Source organism: Microtus pennsylvanicus, chromosome 20, assembly GCF_037038515.1.
Source record: "Microtus pennsylvanicus isolate mMicPen1 chromosome 20, mMicPen1.hap1, whole genome shotgun sequence".
Classification (NCBI taxonomy): domain Eukaryota; kingdom Metazoa; phylum Chordata; class Mammalia; order Rodentia; family Cricetidae; genus Microtus; species Microtus pennsylvanicus.
Window position 1 is genome coordinate 36,715,921 of NC_134598.1, and position 19,635 is coordinate 36,735,555.

Genomic DNA, 19,635 nt, shown 5'->3' on the forward strand with positions numbered 1-19,635 from the left:
TTCAGTGTGCTCCCAGGATGCATTTGGAGTGTGCAAAGGCTCTGGCTAGTGTGACAAGCTCTCACCTGAGCAGGAGCAGCGTGTCATGCTTCAGATAGAGATGAACCTACGCAAGATCTAAGACATCAGCGACAAGCTTGTGCAACTCGGTTTCCTTATTGCATCATAGCATAGAGAAGGCATTCATATCCATTGTCATTCTGATTTTTTTTCTCAGTGCTGGGGGGTCAAAGCTGAGTTGCTGTACATGGCAGACCAGTGCCTCTAGCTACACCCCTCAGCCTCATCACTTTTTAAAATGCTTTTCAAAGGGTTGTTATTTTCACGTTATTAATGTGTATGTGACTGCATGGGTTTATGCCATGAGTGTTGTGATGGTCTCAGAGTTACAGGTGGTGGCGAGCTGCTGAACAGGGTTACTTGCAGAGGGTAAAAAAAAAATCCTTGTGTACACAGAAAAGCACTGGAGAGGCCAAGAAAGTTAAACACATAACTTATCTCTTCCATGGAACAAAGTACATAGTTGTTTTCCTGGAATGATGTTAAGGGGGATGTGGTTTACAACCTGGGAATCCTGTGCTACATGTTGGGAGAGGCTACCTTGTATCCCCCAGAATATTGTTCGTTTATCCCGGACTCCCCGCTGCCCTGCTTCCCCAAAAAACCCTTGAACATCACTTCTAGGCCATAAAACTCATCTTTGTGAGCGATGTCACTGTACTTTACAGCCTAAGTAATTTCTATGCCATCTTAGAGCCAGGGCAGTCCTGAGGCCCACGGCCGTTATGTTTACCCCGGTCGTCTCCCAGACCTCATCTTGAGCGTTGTTTCTAAGTCAACAGTTTCACCCACAGGGCTGAGCTAATTGTTCTCTGAATGCTTTCCTCCAAAACTGGGCCGTGCTTACGCATGGCTGAAGTCAAACGATCTGTGTCAGACCCTAGAAGCCCTAGATTTGGTCAGGTTACTGAATCAGACTGTTGCGAGTTTTGCTCTTCACCCTACTGGCTGTGAAGTCTGCATGGACCCTCACACAGATGCTGGGAATCAACTCCCATCGTCTGTGAAAGCAGCAAGTGCTCTGATCCTCTGAGCCAGCTCCCAAGCACCCCGCAACATGTTTGTGTCTCCCCCTTCTCCCCTCCCTCCTCCCAGTCACCCCAGACAGAGTTTCTCTGTGTAGTCCTGGCCCCTGTTGTCCTGGCCCCTGGCTGTCCTGGAACTCTCTCTGTAGACCAGGCTGGCCTCGAACTCACAGAGATCCGCCTGCCCCTGCCTCCCGAGTGCTGGGATTAAAGGCGTGCCTTACTACTGTCACACAAAAAAAAAAAATCATAGTTTTTTTTTTCAACTCAAGATGTCAATGTCAACACAGAGGCCTGTCAGGAGGTGATGCCTGAAGAGGGATGCTTAGCATGGGGGAGGGAGGAGAGAGAGAGAGAGAGAGAGAGAGGGAACTAACATTTCTGACTTTCAGGAGAGGGGAATGCATCCTCTCCACTCTCCAGTGTGTCCCCATTGTTGTAATGTCATCTCTCTGAGGCCTCTCCAGAGCCCAGCTGATACTGGTACCATGCTCCTGGGCTTCTAGAACTGAGAGCTAGAGAAATCTCTTTTTATAAAGTCCCTAGCCTCCTGCATTTTATAATAGCCACAGCAAACAGACTAACACAAACTCACTAAATGCAACCAGACATACCCTTTCTTATGTACTCGTGTTCATGCCTATGAATCCGGAACACATAGGCACTGCCACACCAGCGGACGTTCCAGCACTCACTACCATTTCCCTATGCCACCAATACTTGCTCCTTCCTACTAGTGATCCTGAGATCTAGTGACTTCTTCTGTCTCTAGATCCTCTTTCAAAAATGTCAGATCTGTGACTATCCAGATCTTTGGGGGGGGGTTCATATGCTTAACATACATATTTGAGTTTCATTCCCAGTGTGGACTCCTGTGGTTCTTTTCTCCCCATGCAAGGTAAAATCCATTATATCCATGGTTTTGTTACATTTTGTTTATCCTATCACCCGATGAGAACAATCTTTCCAATTAGGGATGGTTATAGAAACACCCTATAAATATCTGCACACAGGTTTTATTTCTTGTGGATAAATAGGTACCTAGAAGTGTGGAGCTTAGCCTATAACTCAGGGTGCAGGGTGTGCTTTGCCCGTGGGAGGCTCCGGCCCCATCCCTAACACCATGAAAACAAACAAAGAGCTGATAGAGTGGAGGCAGCATCCTGTGGTGGAGATACCATTTAGCACTATACCAAATGGCTCAGCAAGAAGGCTCGTCTGGTAGGGACACTTGCTGCCAAGCCTGGGGACCAACAAGAGGGAAGGAAAGAACAACTCACTGACAATTGTCCTCTGACTTCTCCATGTGTGCTACGGCATGTCACCGCCTCAAGTAAAAATGTGATTGAAAAATTTTGCAAAAGGAACTGGCGGGGCTGGAGAGATGGCTCAGAGGTTAAGAGCACTGATTGCTCTTCCAGAGGTCCTGAGTTCAATTCCCAGCAACCACATGGTGGCTCACAACCATCTATAATGAGATCCGGTTCCCTCTTCTGGCATACAAACATACATGGAAGGAATGTTGTATACATAATAAATAAATAAATCTTTAAAAAAAAAAAAGGAACTGGCAAGCTTCCAAAGTGGTCGTACCATTTTGTATTCTTATTAGCTGTGTGTGTTTATTTTAAAATAATTCTTAGGGAGCGGATCACAGTCCAAAGGAGGTGATCTAGATTATCTTTACCTTTTGACCATGCAGAACTCTGCCTGATTCTAAGCTCTCTCCGTGGCCACCTTCCCACATGTACCCCTGGGGACAGTGGGCCCCTGGGACAGCCTGCTGCTTCCCCCAGCCTTGTTTCTATTTCTGCTGTCACCTGGTCTGTTCAGTTTTTATTACTGAAAACTTCTGTAACTCTACGTGGAAATCCTAATCCTTCGAAACTCCTTCCCTTCAGCTTTCCAACAGCTCACTGACAGGTGGTGACAATGGCCGGTGAGGTGACAGCCCCTTGCTGTCTTGTGAGTGGTTGAAGAAGCTAAGGAAGGGTCCAAGGGCAGCCCAGCTGAGCAATGAAAAGCCCCAGGCAGGCAGGTAACTGTGACTCTTCCCCGAAATCACTAGAGTTCATTCTAAGGAGCAAGATGAATTCTGACCATTTGAGTTTATCTAGGAGACAGAAAACTTTGAAATGAATGAAAACCAGGGACAAATTCTTAGCACGATTCAAGATTCTGCCATATACTTGTTTTACATATGGCACTGTCAGAGTAAAACAAATGGGGCAAAATCCTTTATAACACAGCTAGGACGCACTGCTTACAAAAGAGATTATGTACACAGGGTAACCGCTTTCCTTGGCCTGAACAGCCTGAACCGTCTAGGCTCAGAAAGGCTCTTCTCCCAAGGCCCACCCAAGTGCTGAAGGCTGAGCCACTTGCAACGTGTCGGCTCCCGTTCCGTTTCTAGAAGCGCTGATGCAATCTCAAGCCTGAGGGCTGGGCCACGGCTGGGGATTCTTACTCCCGCAGTTTAACAACGTTCCAGCGTGGCTACTCCAGCAGTGCTGGGTGATCCTGGAAATCTGGCCGCTGCGACTCGGTGGGAAGCACCAGGCAGTCCCTGCTTGCAGTGCTGAGCTTGCCTGAGTCACGGTCGCATCTGACAGACCGTGCAAGGCTGGTGCCTAGTGCTCACTCTAATTCATCATCCCGATCTTATACCGTTCACGTCGGGGCCAGGGAACCTCTCGGTTGAAATGCAAAACGGAAGAAAACAGATGCTAGCTCCTGTTCCTTTACCCATTGTCATTCCCCAGCTCGTCATCCCAGCCAGACCTGACACATTCAGTAACCTCATCTGCAACTCATTCCCCGCAAGAGACAAAGGCTCACTTGACAATCCCCATCCCGGATACCGCAGCAGTCTTCTCTGAAGTCTCCCAGTATGAAAAATGATGCGGTCCCATCTTGTAAGATCTGGGCATCACTGCCCACCCCAGCGTCCGCCGCGCTGACCCTGCAGCCCCTGAGGTCTGGAAAGCAAGACCAGGACGTGGATGCTCGCTTTGGTTGGACTCACCTGACCGGTGGAGAAGTGCCGAAGCGCCTGGCTGCCCGGCCACCGCATGATGAAGAGCAGCGCGCGATTGCCACGGGCTCGGGAGGCAGGCGCTGGGAGTGGGCACCAGGGCTGCAGAATGTTCAATCCAAGCTCTGCTCACGGCCCTGCCCCTCAACTGGCAGGTCCCGCCCCTCAGCTGGCAGAGCTCCTGCTCCCGCCCCCTCCCACGTGACCCGGAGCAGTCTGGAAACGAATTGGTGCCCAGCTGCCCGGGCAGCTCTTGGAAGCTACCTGGACTCCGCCTCTGTTCCATGAATAACCAAGGTGTTCACCAGAGGTGGGACCTTCAGATCTCTCGGAGTCAGGAAGAGAGATGCACCTTAAAATGATCCATTGGACACCCTGCGAGGGTTACTCTTCTTTAACAACTTGGCACAAGGTAAACTGGCCTGGAAAAGGGATTGCCTAGATGGAATATTTCTTGTGTTAAAGTGAGAAGATGCAACCTAATTGTGGGTGGCACCCTTTTATGGGCTGGGTCCTACAGTAAGCTTGCACGCGTTCTCTCCCTCCCTTCCTCCCTCCCTCCCTTCTTTCCTCCCCCCCTTCTCTGCCTCAGGTTCCTCCCCTTGCCTTCCAGACCATGATGGATAATAACCTAGACTCCCAAGTTAAATAAATCCTTTCTCTGCTAATTTTTTTTTCTGGGGGGGAGGGGGAGATTCGAGACAGGTTTCTCTCTGTAGCTCTGGCTGTACTAGAACTCGCTCTGTAGACCAGGCTGGCCTTGAACTCACAGAGATCAGTGTGCCCCCTGCCTCCTGAGTGCTGGGATTAAAGGCATGAGCTAACACAACCTAGCTCCCTAAACCACTTTTTGTCAGAGTATTTTGTAACAGACATTAAATTAGAACACTTCCCAAGTCACCCGGGAAACAGTCTCAGGAAATCGACCGGCTTGAGCTGGGAAGCTAAGGGGTTGTCTGGGCAGCCTTGCTTCAGAAATAGCCTGGTACCTCGATCATCGGAGGATGAAGGTCGGTGAGATATGGTCCCCTGGGCTTGTCGTCCAGATCTGGTCCCCAGTAGATAATCCATACCTGTCTTTGTCCTTTGCCTCTCTGAAGACATCTCACACTTGCTGTAGTGGAACCTTTGTCCCAAAAAGACATCTTAGCCCGGAGTTCGGGGCTGCTCGGGCCTGCTTGGGCCTTGGCATCCATCCTTGTTTCTTCATGTTCTTCACATGTGATCATTTCTCCGCAGCTGTTTGTTACGAGCTCATTGAACAGAGCAATAGCTTTCTCTGCCGTTTCCATACTTAACTGTTGCTCTTTGATGGACTCCACAGTCCCTAATACCTTTCAACAATCCACGTGGTTTATTTAGAGAGCCCTGCCTGGACAGCAAACAGCACTGAATGCCTTAGACTTTAAAACAGCCAGATGTGAAAGACATTCGGTTTTCTTCCCCTCCCCACCTCTAATTTTTTGAATATTTTTTTCTTTTTCTTTCTTTTTTCTCTGATCCAAACATGTAGCCAACACTCTGGTCTTTTCATTGTAATTATGTGAAGAAACTGTTACTGAATTCTTGCTTCAATCTGTTTCACTTTTGAGCCCTCAGAGTTCAGGCACGCTGTTTAGGGAGCTTCCTTCCTTTTTAAATTTTTACTTCATTTTGAATTATGTGCACTGTGTTATTTATATGTGGGTATCTGAAGGCGACTGCTGGTGCCCTCAGAGGGGACTTACCGGGAGTTGTAGGTCACTTGAAGTGGGTGGTGGGAACTGAACTCTGGTCCTCCCTAAGAGCAGTCTGAGCACTAAACCATTGACCCTTCTCTCCAGCCCCCAGCCAGGACATTGCTTATAATCCTACCAATATTTTGAGACTAGATTTTAGTTCCAGTTGTACTGATATGTCTGTCAGCAACTGTGTGGAACTGTGCGGTCTGAACTGAACCTTTCTGGTAGCAAATGGTTGGATGGATATATCCAGCCCAGATCATTTTACTTAAGAGTCTGCCTTCTGGTCAGGGGGTGGTGGCACACGCCTTTAATCCCAGGCAGGTGGATCTCTGTGAATTTGAAGCCAGCCTGGTGTACAGAGTGAGTTCCAGGACAGGCTCCAAAGCGACACAGGCAAACCTCGTCTCAAAACACCAAAACCAAAACAACAATAAAAAAGAGTCTGCCTTCAGTATCGAAGGAATAAAATGGACTGAGCAATTTCTAAGCTTTTAACTTACTTTTATTTCATTTATTTGGTGTGTGTGTGTGTGTGTGTGTACATAGGTGTGTGGCTGGGCCTGTCCATGCTTACACCAAGAGATCGGTGAAGGATGCCAGGTGTCCTGCTTTATCCCTCCCCGTCTTATTCTCCTGAATTAGGTTTTTCTCATTGAATCTGGAGCTGTATTGGTGACTTGTCGGGGACACGCCTTGGCAAAAATACCACCTGCCAGGATAGGGGCTTGGGGATCAGAAAAATAGTAAAGAGATCAAAGATATGAATGAAAACAATGAAGCAGAAACATAGGATGGAGGAGTTCCAGCAAGTACTGAAAATGTCCTCATTTAATTTCCAATTGCTTAAAATACCCAGACCCCAAGGGGTAGGAGTAAGACAAAAAAACTGCATTAACATGATATAAGAAAATGAATAAACCAGCTGAAGGTCGTGGGTTACATTGTTAGGTAAACATTTTGTTGCTAGAACAAGACAAGTAAAACTGGCACCCTAGACCAAAGCATTCTGTAGGCAAACTACTCCCTGGGTAGAATCCATAGTTATCTCCTTAAGGGAGTAGAAACTTAGTTGGATCCTTAGATTTTGTTTGGAGTAGAAACAAAATGTCTACTTCTCTATTCCTGAAATTCAAGGTCTGGCTATTAGCCACACCTGTTGACAATAACCTTGAGAGAGGAGAACTCTCTGACCTGAATCTAGGTGGGACCTTTGTTTGAGGTAGAAACACAATCACCTTGAAGGAATCGAGGTAAGTTCCCACTCTCTGACCTTTGGTCAATGTGGAAATAGGCTCACATTTTTGGGCCTCCACAGAGGCTGCTTAGCCCCAGCAATCTACCCGTCTACACCCTGTCACTAGCACTGGGGTTATAGGTATACAACTTTTTGCTGTGGGATAATGTACACTGTAAAGATTTGTCACTTGTATTGGTTTAATAAAACACAGATTGGCCAGTAGCCAGGCAGGAAGTATAGGTGGGGCAACCAGACTAGGAGAATTCTGGGAAGAGGAAAGAGAGAGATGCAGTCACAAGTCAGATGCAGAAGAAGCAAGATGAGAAGGCCTTATTGAGAAAAGGTACTAAGCCACATGGCTAAACATGGATAAGATTTATGGATTATTTAAGGTGTAAGAGTTAGTTAATAATAAGCCTGAGCCAATAGGCCAAACAGTTTATAATTAATATAAGCCTCTGTGCATTTCTTTGGAACTGAACGACTGTGGGGCCAGGTGGGACAGAAACTTTTGCCTACAAGCTTTTTATGCGGGTGCTGGAAATTTGAGCTCGGGTTCTCAGACCTGCACAGCAAATTCTTCAGCTAACTGAGCCGTCTACCTACCTGGATAAGTTAATTCTTCAGCTAACTGAGCCATCTACCTGCCTGGATAAGTTAATTCTTCAGCTAACTGAGCCATCTACCTGCCTGGATAAGTTAATTCTTCAGCTAACTGAGCCATCTACCTGCCTGGATAAGTAAGTCTGTTCTTTAGCAGTTGGTGAGATGCTCACACCTGTGATCCTAGTGCTTTGGAAGCAGAGGCAGGAGCATAGCTGTAAGTCTGAGGACAGTCAGCCTCAGCTGCAAGCCAAGGTGAGCATGTCGGGGTCAGAGGACAACTTGCAAGAGTCAGCTCTTGTTCTGTGTGGCCCCAGGGGCTCTAACTCAGGTTGTTAGTGGTGGCAGACATTTTTCCTCACTGAGCCATTGTGAAGGTCCAATTACAAACTTTCTGAAGTGTAGAAAGTATTTACTCCTACAATAACTAGCGATTTTAGGGTAAAGTTCCATGTGTCTCCACACTGTCTGCATTTGGTGGCTTGTTTTGACTGAGTGACTTTTGACCACTTTGCCTATGCCGGAACGCTGCTGTTTGTCTCTCTGTTTTTATAAATTGCTATACTGAATATTCATTTTATTGTACATGAGAATAACATAAAACTTATGAATCCCATTTTTATTAACTGCTTTTTAACTTGTACTGTTATTACTGCTCAAAATTCCTCCATAGAAATAATAATAATGTTATAATAATAAAATATGGTGAAGAAATAGCTCAAGCAGTTAAGAAGCACTTATTCTTCCAGAGGACCTGGATTCCATTTCCAGAACCCATGTGGTGGCTCAAAACCATGTGTAACTCCAGATTCAGGGGATCCAATGCCTTCTTCTGGCTTCTGTGGGCACCAGGCACACATTGTTACACATACATACATAGAGGCAACAAAACACATAAGCATAAAATCACAAAATGTTAAAAAAAATGATGTTATGATAAAAACACAGCCCTAGAGGATGCCAGTCTAAGCTCCTGTAAATGGGAGAACTGAAGTCTAATAAGCAAGTTTAATATTGATTGAAAACAAAAAAGCTTGGAGCTGGGCACGGGTATACTGCCATAATCCCAGCACTACAGAGACAGAAATGGAGGGATCGAAAACTTCAGGCAGGGCTGGACTAGATAGTGAGATCTGTCTTGAAAACTGAGGTACTGGGTGAGGCACTCTCATGGCGTGTACCAGGCCTTGGGTTTGGCCCCAGCACACACGGAGTTGGGGAGAGAAGGTGAACAGTAAAGAATAAGAATGAAGCTTATGTTAATCAGACCAGTCAATATTAATGCGGCATGGGCTTTCCTCCTAGTAAACAATGTAAGTCTTTGTACTTGCTTTTTAAAACATTTTATTTTTAAAACTTATGTCTCTCTCTCTCTCTGTGTGTGTGTGTGTGTGTGTGTGTGTGTGTGTGTGTGTGCTCGCACATGCGTGCATGCACACCTGTACATTTTAGGTGCCTGTGGAGGTCAGGAGAGGGCATTGCATCCCTTGAGCTGGAGTTAGGCTTTTGTGAGTTGCTGTGCACAGATCCTGGTAACTGAACCCTGGTCCTCTGGAAGAGCAGCAAGCATTTTTAACCACAGGGTCATCTCTGTGGCTCTGGGTCTTCTACTCCTATAAATGTCACTTTGCTGTGGTGTGTTGTCACCGAGTTCACGAAGAGACCTCATCTGGCAAGGGAGCAGAGGTGCTGGGCTCTGGGAAAGAGGCAGAGCCCAGTGGGGAATAGTGAGATCCAGGAGTGAGTTGGGATTCCTGCAGTTGGGTTAGTTTTGAAGGGTCACTTTGTGTGCTTGGCCCTCCCTGCAGAAAGGAGGCTCCCTTTCTGCCCGTCTGCCATGTTGGCACACAGAGTCCTCATAGATGTCAGTGCCATCCTGTTTAGATTCCCCAGACACTGGAACTGTGACTCCGGAATAAACCTCTTTATGTATTCTTCAGAGTCACGTGTTCTGTTTACAGAATAAACCTAGGGACACTGTAAGATTCAAAGTCATTCTTTTTTGCCTGCTATTGATCTCACTGCAGATATTTATTTATTATGTATACAATATTCTGTCTGTGTGTATGCCTGCAGGTCAGAAGAGGGCACCAGACCCCATTACAGATGGTTGTGAGCCACCATGTGGTTGCTGGGAATTGAACTCAGGACCTTTGGAAGAACAGGCAATGCTCTTAACCTCTGAGCCATCTCTCCAGCCCCTGCATATAAACATTTCAATAAAGGTCTTTAGGGACAAACCTACAGTGATCACCAGTGACCTAAAATAGTTCCCTCCCTCCAATTTTCCTCTTCATTTTGATTAGCAGAGAGCTCATAGGCCAGGCATTTCTGTTGGCTCTTATTTCTCTGGGTGCAATGGCTCTCCTGTGGCCAGTGGTTGGAAATGGCATGCTAGAGCATTATCTACTGGCAGATTGCCAGCAGTAGGGAGTGCCACCGTGGCTTCAGCTGCTGTGTCCTCAACTTCTCTGCACACACAGGGGTCAATGCCTCTTATGAACTCTGCTCATGGAGCTAAATATATTTCTTAAAAGATACATTACAAACAAACCTGATACCTTATTATTATTTAAATTTTAAAAGCAAGACTGTCTGCACTCTTTGAACAGAGAATGGTTTTTGATCATTCCTGGCAGCCTCCAGAGCAGTTCCTGAAAGAGATGTCTCTGAGCACATTTTAAGCCAATCACTACAACAGTGCTTTCACTGAAGCTGGGGGGAGGTTTGCAGAAGGGAGAGGCAGGGAGAGACTGCAGCCAGCCAGCCATAGGTCAATGAAGCTGAGAAGGTGATGGAAATCTTTCTCTGTCATTTGCTGTTGAATATTACAAAATAATGAAATGGATAAAGACATAAAAACAAGTCAATAATAATCAATAATAATCCCACAACTATTTTGTCAAGCCAAACTAAAACCAAAATGAGAGATTTTTCGAAGAGAAAAAATAAGGAATAGCTATATGGGAAACAGTCAGTAAACTCCTGGCATGTTCGAGAGGCAGAGGAAAAAGGGAGGTTTTAATGGAAGAGGGTTACATCAGTTTGTGAAACCATTTTTGTTGGCCACAGTGATTATAACAGGGGGCCATATCAGCTCATGATTGGACAGTCACCCATAAGGTTCTTTAGAGATTCTTCTCCAGAAGGTTGCCTAGCCCTCCTTGCAAACATTGAGATATGACAGAATATTTGGAATTCAAGGCCAGTGTCAGTTAGAGAGTTCAAGATTAGTCTGAGTTCCCTGGGCTTAACAATAACAACAGCAATAAGCACAAAATAAATGTTATCTGCGTTAGTAAAGTCCTAGAAGTTCTTTTATCTAAAATTCTAAATGTAAGCGTCTAAATAATAAAATTATTACAAAATAGTCTTTTTTTAAAAACAATCTTCTTACAAAGATTTTATTTATTATGTATACAGTGTTCTGCCTGCATGTATGCCGGTAGGCCAGAAGAGGGCACCATATCTCATTATAGGACGGTTGTGAGTCACCATGTGATTGCTGGGAATTGAAGTCAGGACCACGGGAAGAGCAACAAGTGCTCTTAATTGCTGAGACATCTCTCCAGCTGAAATAATCGTATTTTTAAAAAGCCGTCCTGCTGTAATAGTTAATTGCTAACTCCAATACCTACACCATAGTCACCGTGAGATGCTTGGCTGCCAAGACCAAGTGGCTCAGCGGTAAAATCACTATCATAGCTCTCCCCCGGCCATATACACCCTCTCCTTGTGCTAATAATACCCACTGGTTTCCATATAGGCTAGTCTCTTCCACTCCCAGGCCAAACGATTCCTGCAGTGTGGCTTTTTCCTTTGCTCTCTGCATCCGCGGAGCACGTGACCTACACTCAGCCAATCGGTCCATCCCTCCCGTTCTTTCTGTTTCCAAGACAGGCTGGAAAGTGTGCTCCAGTACCAAGAAAGGCAATCACTACTGGCAAGACTTGATTCCAGGACTTTTGTTCGAGTTATCAGTTAAGCGTGCTCTTTTTCTCCCGTAGGCTGGATTTAGTTTTGTGATGATTTGAGTCAGAAGCTGCCAACAGCTACCATATGGAAGCTAAAGAAGGCTGCCAGAACCCTCTACGCTACAGAAAGACGCCGAACATTCCAACGGGACATCCTGAAGGCAGAGGCGCAGGAAGTCCTCTCGGGTGTGACAGGTGTCACTGTAACACGTTCTTGAGATCGGTATCTTACAAAGAAGATGGTCATTTTTTGGCTCAGATCTTCGGAGGTTTCGGTCTAACGCCCTGCTGTAGACCCAGTAGCAACAGGGCCACTCAGCTATGGTATTGGGATCTTGTCTCAAAACCATGTCCAAACCTCAACATCTCAGAACATGCTTTTCAAGAGAATATTCTTTATTGATTTTTGGTACTCTATGATGCAAATAACTTAAAAACTATACTTGCAAAAGAGTCAGCTAATAGACAAGAAAAATATAAGAGCCACTTTGTATATATCAGCATCTACTCATTCCCAAGTAAACCATTGTCTTAACGAGATTTGAATTCTCCTATGTATTTGCAACCACATGGGCATGTTTACATAGATTGTAATTTAACGGCAAATATGCGATGTTCTAAAATTGCCTCCTGTCCTTTTATTTTTCACGCCATTTGAGACCTATTTCATTACATAGCTCTCTAGGAATTCAGAGTATGAATGATTAAGTTTTATATTATTACTTTTTGATGGCTCTTTAGACTGTTTCGTATTAGCACTTCTTAAAAACCGGGCTGATAGGAAGCTTTTTGTGTAAATTTTAGGGTAAATGTAGAACTCGGGGTAACAAATTCCAATCCCACCGTCTTCCAAACAAGGGAGGAAGAGCAGTAATCGGTGTAAAGCAAATCCAGTAGTGAGGTTGTTTGATAGCCTTCTTAAAGTCACTACTCTTCTATATACAGAGGTCTTTTGTCAAAAAACAAAACAAACAAAAACAAATGGGGCAGGACATGCACGGGGTGGGAACTGCGAGGGTAAAGTTAGAAAAGAGCTGGTGAGGCAAGCATCTTGGTCCGAGGGCCAAGGCAATGTCCTGGTGAAGAACCCTGTCTTTGCGTTGGTCCCCACCCCGTTATTTTCGCTCTTTCCCCGTTAGACTGATAGAGTAGCTCCCTCAGGTGTTTAAACAGCCTGGACGCAGCATAGGAGAAACTGAATGCGGCTAGAAAACAGACGCAAACGGCAGCGAGGACAGGGAAAGGATGCAGGATGCCAACAGCCATCGTTACTATGGCGGCCCCGCCGGGCGCAGGCGGACGGACTCGCTTTCCCAGAGGCCCCCGCGGTCCGCAGGGCCGAGCGTCCACTGGCTGTGGCGCGCGGGGGCGGGGCCGGGTCCCGGAAGTCACGTGCCGTGGCAGCAGCTGGGGTGAGGCCCGTGTCGCGGCGGTCTCAGCTTGGTGCTGTGTCTGTGGGAGGCGCCGCCGCGGCGATGGCCGTGGACACTCTGTCGCCGGACTGGGAGTTCGACCGCGTGGACGACGGCTCTCAGAGTGAGTCTCCGGGTGTTGGGCGAGGCGGGCCTGGTGGCGCGGCCGAGGGACGTCGGACGGCGCGGGGAGGCGCGGCCGCCCGCTGGGGACTGTCCCGTGGGTTGGGACGGGGCGCTGCGTGACTGCCGGGGTCGCGTCGAACCGCTCGGGTGCCCGGTGTCCCTCGCGGAGGCGGGGGACCAGCCAGCGGCGCTCGCTCCCTGGGGGCCCGCCACGACAGGCCAGCCTCCCCGGGATGCCCATCCCATCCCAGGGCTGGCGCCAGATGCTCTGAGCCTTCAGTTTTAGAAGAGTCTGGGTTCCCGTTTCGGTTTCCTGTTTTCTTTCTTTTTTTTTTTTTACTTTTCAAATCAACTTTATTGAAGTTTGGGTTCGCGTTCCTAGAACCATAGAAGATAGCGGAAAAATAACTCTTCCTGGCATTTAAAAAAAAAAAGCCAAAATCAAAACATCAGTCAACACGGGAATGTCATCTTATCAATCCTAGGCCTTTTATTGATTTTATATGGTTAAAAAAAACCTTCTGTAATTGTCATTGCAGCTGAATTTTCTTTTAAAATTTATTTTAATTATTTTTACAAGATCTGCTTCGCAGTTGCTTAATGAAATCGAGTCGTCCGGCTTTATTTTTAAAATCAGAGGTACAACCCTAAAAGCCTCGCAGTTTGTGTCAGTGAAATGTACAGGCCAACCTAATAATTACATTAGAGAAACTCCTGTGATTGATTTGTTTCTTATCTTCCGAATAATAGAAGAGAAATAGGGGTAGTTGTTTGAGAATTTTTAAAATGTGTATCTTTCCCCAAAGTAGGAATGCCATTTAAAAAAATTACAGCTGAATTGCGGATTATTTTAGAGATTTATCATGTACAGATTTATATATACTGAGGTTTTAGTTGCTTTTACATCCGGGTCCTGTTCCGTGCAGTATTTCAGTAAACATTTCTTAATTGTATGCGGCATAAAGATCTGGGCGAAAGGATAATAACCACCTTTGGGTTTTGTATTTTCGGTTTTAAAGTGAACTGTACCTTGTCAGGTGTTCTTTTTTGTTTTGCATCTGACTGAAGTTGGAATGAAGGTATATAGGGCTTGAATTTGTTTCAGCTTGAAGTAGAATGATCAGCTGGTTAATCATAATACCACGTGAGCATTGTTTTAGACCCTAGAGGGTCGGGGAAAACAGGACTGGGGAAAGGAGGGGAGGGCGAGCTTGGGTGAGGACACAAGGTAAGCACACCTGTGTGTGCACGTGTGCGTGGATGCGCTGTGATAAAGCCCTTAACACTGTATCCTAAGTTGAAAAGGAATAAGAAAAATAAACCAAGAAATGCAGTTCGTTGGGAGGGAAGTATGGTGTGCACTTTAACTTTTATGAGCTCCGAGCTGTTAGATATCTTATCAGCAAAGAGCTTAAAATGCTTCTGCAGGTTTTCAGGTGTTTCTAACCTTGATCTACGAGTGTGGTTTTTCTAGTGCCGTCTTTAAGAACCCATTTGCTGGTCAAGTGATACTTTGGCCATTTCCCATACAATAGAGTAAGACATTAACACGGGATTGTTAGCTGTAGGTAAGAGATTTCTCTTTGCCTGGTTTCCATTAGTTTTTGGACTTTGATTCATATCTAGACTAATTGTTTTCCAAAATTAACTGAGTGCTATATTGAGACAGCAGTCTTAGTGAACTGAATTGATGCCCCTGATTCAGGGCCTCAATAGCAAAATAGAGGACAGGTGTCTTTATTTCCCACAATGTGAGTCAGGACTTTATTTCATAATGGCTCCACATTTCAAATTTGAAGGGGAAAAAAAAAAACCTTTTTTTAAGACGACAAAGAACTGAATTTAAGTTGAATTTTTGGAATCAGTAATGAATTCTTAGGTATAAGATGGAATGTTTATTTTGGTGAGTAGACTTCTGAAAAATCCAACTTATTTCAGTGGCTTTAAGCTTAAGGTCATGTACTAATATATAAATTTTGTGGGTCCCAGCTGGTTTTTTTGTTATGTTTTATTATCTTCCATGTGTGTGCAATACCTGCAAAGGCCATAAGCTGATATTGGATCTCCTGGGTCTAGAGTTACAGAATCGACACATGGGTGCTAGGAACTGAACCGCAGTCCTCTGAACCCCAGTAATAAGAGCAGCCAGTGCTCTCAGTGAATAGGCCATCTCTCCAGCCCCTACCTCAGCCAGTATGTTTTATCTGGCTTATACATGTTGATTATAATAACTAAAAAATTGAACAAGTAAAGCATTTTGGTAAGTTGGGAATTAGAGAAATAATAATACAGTGTAGCAGGTCTAAAACCTACATTAAAGTAGATTTGATTGTATTCTTAAACATTTTACTATGTATAAAATTAACCAACCTTTTTACAGTTTGCTCTATAACAACACAGAATTTTGTACCTGCTTCCCATCGGGTAGCTGATAACCTTTGCAGCAGAGTTGTGTGTGACCAAAAAACGTAGGATAGCTTCTGCACCCCGGGTTGTCTGAGGCATGACTCGGGCTGCTTGGTAGCCCCAGATCCTAGGGTAAGGGCTGCAGGTTTTGAGTACTTTGACATATTTGGAGAAAATTCAAAGCCGAATGACTCTTTAACTTTGGAGCCTATTTCCATGAAGTGAGGCACTCCAAGGTAGTCATTGACCGTGTTTTGCTGCTTTACTGAGATCACTTGAAGCTAGTGTTCTGCCATTCAATAGTTGTAATTGTAACTTTCTGTTTTACAATTTAGAAATTCATGCTGAAGTCCAGCTTAAGAACTACGGGAAATTCCTTGAGGAGTATACATCTCAGTTGAGAAGAATTGAGGACGCACTGGATGATTTGATTGGAGATGTTTGGGATTTCAATCTTGATCCTATAGCATTAAAGGTCTGAATTAATTTCATTAAAATATATATATATATTTCTGAAAGAATGACAGCCTTACAGTATCATAACACAAAGTCCAATTATTCCACCTAGTCATTGTTTTGATCTTCAACAAAGAGCTAGATGGACACACTGGCTTTGTTTCTTTCATTGTAGCTATTTTACACATAGTCAAATATACAGATTTTTTTTTTAAATATACAGATTTTTAAGGATTTCTCATTGAGTTTTGCTGAGCACAGAGCTCATCCACCTCATATTCTAATGAAGATAGAAAACATTGGTCATTTCTCAAAAGGAATGAAATCGGGGATCTTAATGTGGGAATCCCTTTTTAAAAACAATTACTTATTTTGTGTGCATTGTGTTGTGTCTTCATGTGTATCTGAGTGAGGGTGCTGGATCCTTGGCAGTTGGAATTACAGAGAGTTGTGAGCTGCCATGTGAGTGCTGGGAACTGAACCCGGGTCCTTCCGAAGAGCAGCCAGTGCTCTTAACCCCTGAGCCATCTCTCCAGCCCGAGCTGTCCATTCTTTAGGGATAGACATTGAGGTTTTCCAGTTTTGGCTGTTGGAAATAATGCTAATTATGTGTCTTAGGGTTTTATGTATACATGTTTTCAAGTCATGCATTATACTAGAAGCAGAATTCCTGAGTCGTTTGGTAGCTATGCTTAGCTTTTTGAGGATTTTATTGTACACATATTTGTGTGTGTTTGTGCCATGGTGTGTGTGGAAAGAGTACAACTTGTAGGAGCCAGTTCTTTTCTTCCATATGTATTCTGGGCACCAAACTTAGATCACCCGGCTTGGTAACAAGTGCCTTTACCTGTTGAGCCATTTTGCTGACCCCCTTCTCATCTTTTTCCTGTGGCCACACTGTTTTTCGTCCCTATCAGTAATATATAGGGGCTTCAGTTTCTCTACATTGTTGCCAAAGTTTGTTATTGTTTGTCTTTTAAAATCAACCCTATCTTAATGGATGTGAAATGAAGCCTCATGGCTTTGTGAAACAATGCTTTAGTCTTCGGTCAACAGAAACTTTAAAATCTCTTTATACATTTATCCTTTTGTACAGCCCTTTCTCTCCCAGCTTACCCTGGGACCTTTCTTTAGTCCCTTTATTGGGAAATTATTTTATGTTCCTGCTCTGCAAGAGTTATAGATTCTGATAAGATCCTTATAAATAGAAATTGCAAACTAAATGAGAGAAGTTATTTTTAATTTACGTATGTACTTTATTGTTAGTATGTAACTAAAAGAAAGGTCCAGTTTTCACTTAATAGAAAACTCGTTTTAGTTACTAATCAGGAAAGCTCTAGAGCCAGGAGGAAATGAAGCTGCATCAGATGTAATGACTTAAGTTTGGCCCGTTTAGTTACGACATCTTCCTAAGTGTATGCTTGCATAACAGTTTCTGGAAGGACAGAGCTCACTGTCAGTCTTTTCTTAGTGTCCTCCCACCCTCGGCCACTTCCTGTTGGGCACAGCTGGAGCTGTTTGGGTGCCTCGTGTTGTGTGCAGGCTGTTTCTCAAGTGATTGAACCTTTCTTCCTTTGTTAAAATTATCTTAAACATAGTAGTTGAGTTGATGCTAATGCTGACTGACTATAGGGTCTAACACAAGTTTAACTGTAATCCATTTAATCTCATTTTATATATTTAAAATTTCAGTGTTTTTTTTTTTTTCTTCCCTTCAAATTAAAAGATGTTCTTTCCCTTTGTTTCCGTAGCTTCTGCCCTATGAGCAGTCCTCCCTCTTGGAGCTCATAAAGACTGAGAACAAGGTAATTGTCCTAACCTAAAGAGCATTCAGAGAACGCTCTTGGTGCTTACCACTCACTTTTTCTGTCTTTATTTTTGAAACCAGGTCCTAAACAAAGTCATCACTGTGTATGCTGCACTTTGTTGTGAGATCAAGAAATTAAAGTATGAGGTAATTGTTTCTCTTCTTTAAGATCAGTTAAAAGCAGTGTGCAATAAATACTGACCCACTTAAAATAATAGCAGTCCTGAAGGACTTAGAATAATCTGGCACTCATTGAGTGGTTACTGTGTTATGTGTAGGGTAAGGACTCAGCAGGTGAGGAACAGGTTGAGAAATTGGGGCTTACAGTGGGTATTGCTAAAAGTAGCAGTTTGAATCTAGGCCTGCCTGCCTCCAGAGTAGTATATGCGGTGTGTGTGCTGGCTGTCCAGAGGTACACCCCCTCCCTACCTTCCACTCCCCAAGACAGGGTTTCTCTGTGTAACATCCCTGGCTGTCCTGGAACTCGCTCTGTAGACCTTGGCCTGGAACTCACTGAGATCCCCCTGCCTCTGTTTCCTGAGTGTGCGCCACCACTTCCAGCTTTTTGTTGTTGTTTTTCCTTTTAAGTTTAAACTTTTTGTATGGATTTGGATTTGGAGACATTGTAGACATTGGCGAACTTCCCTTATTTTCCCTCCCCTTCTTTATGTTCTGTGAGTGCAACTGATGAACTGGTGGGGAGATGAGTGATCTTGAGGGTGGTCAGATGATGGAGTATAGGCTAGAGGACCAAGCTCAGCTTGGGTGTCAGTGGTTTTCTTCGTCCCTGTAAAGAGAAGTTGATCATCTGAGAGCAGATTCTGAGATTTATGTGTAAGCCATATCGTATGTCATTAGAGCGTTAAGAAAGTTTAGGATTTGAAAGCAACCTTTTAAATTATTTTGATTTTCTTTTAAACAGGCGGAAACTAAGTTTTACAATGGCCTTTTGTTTTATGGTGAAGGAGGTAAGTTCAAATTTTAGAATTGCATTTGTTGCTGCCTTTTATGAAACTGAAGTGAGCCAAAAGCTAACAGATTAGAAAAAACAAACATTCAGAAATTTTTAAAGATATATTTTGTGTATGTGGGTGCCCATAGGGGCCTCCCTGTGTGGGTGCCGGAAATGTAAACTGTGGTCCTCTGGAGGAGCAGCAAGTGTTCTGAGCTGCTGAGCCGCCCTCCAGCCCTGACATTGAGTTGTCTCGTTGGTGCATGGATTGGTTAACAAGTGAGAAGTGGAGTATGGCAGCAGACCCTCTGGAGCCGGCATGTGTTGTGCCAGCACAGTCCTGTGATGGGACCAGTGTGAGGGTTCGCGTGGCAGTCAGGCGTGGCTGCTGGATGTTGTTTATAGTTTATGACTTTGCCATTTTTCTCTTCAGTGTTAAAAGTCCAGTGTTTCGGTACTGGGCACTAGTGAAAGAATTGTTTGTCTTTGTTGCTGGATTTAAATAAAAAGAGAAATAAAATTCATGCTGCTTTTTAAAGCTACAGATTCCAGTATGGTGGAAGGTGACTGCCAAATTCAAATGGGGAGATTCGTTTCATTCTTACAGGTAACTATTTTTTTTAAGGTAGCTGATTTTTTTTTTTTTTACTTTCTCTTGAGCCATTTATTTATTTATTCAAGATAGGGCCTTACTAGGTAGCCTTGACTCTTCTGGAGCTTACTGTCTAGACTATGCTGGCCTCAGACTTATAAGAGGGTCACTGCCTCAGGCACTTCACATTCTGAGATTAAAGGTGTGCCTCATTATGTCTGGCTGAG

At 44.4% G+C, this 19,635-nt stretch overlaps 2 protein-coding genes across 5 annotated transcripts in view; one reads left to right on the forward strand and one right to left on the reverse strand.

Annotated features, from left to right (window-relative positions):
* Aldh1l2 (aldehyde dehydrogenase 1 family member L2) overlaps positions 1-4,287 on the reverse strand; it is a 40,316-nt gene extending 36,029 nt beyond the window's left edge. Inside the window, exon 1 of one of the 3 annotated variants that reach the window (XM_075954557.1) lies at positions 4,111-4,283. In XM_075954557.1, the coding sequence (XP_075810672.1) occupies positions 4,111-4,158 (48 nt within the window). In that variant the 5' untranslated portion in view covers positions 4,159-4,283. Of the gene's footprint in view, positions 1-4,110 lie in introns of all 3 variants that reach the window. The other 2 variants (XM_075954556.1, XM_075954558.1) reach the window with 2 other exon arrangements.
* An 8,742-nt stretch (positions 4,288-13,029) lies between these two features.
* Positions 13,030-19,635, forward strand: part of Washc4 (WASH complex subunit 4) — a 49,613-nt gene continuing 43,007 nt past the window's right edge. For both annotated transcript variants that reach the window (XM_075954140.1, XM_075954141.1), the window contains exons 1-6: positions 13,030-13,193; positions 15,937-16,076; positions 17,809-17,862; positions 17,946-18,011; positions 18,787-18,832; positions 19,356-19,423. In XM_075954140.1, the coding sequence (XP_075810255.1) occupies positions 13,133-13,193; positions 15,937-16,076; positions 17,809-17,862; positions 17,946-18,011; positions 18,787-18,832; positions 19,356-19,423 (435 nt within the window). In that variant the 5' untranslated portion in view covers positions 13,030-13,132. The remainder of the gene's footprint in view (positions 13,194-15,936; positions 16,077-17,808; positions 17,863-17,945; positions 18,012-18,786; positions 18,833-19,355; positions 19,424-19,635) is intronic.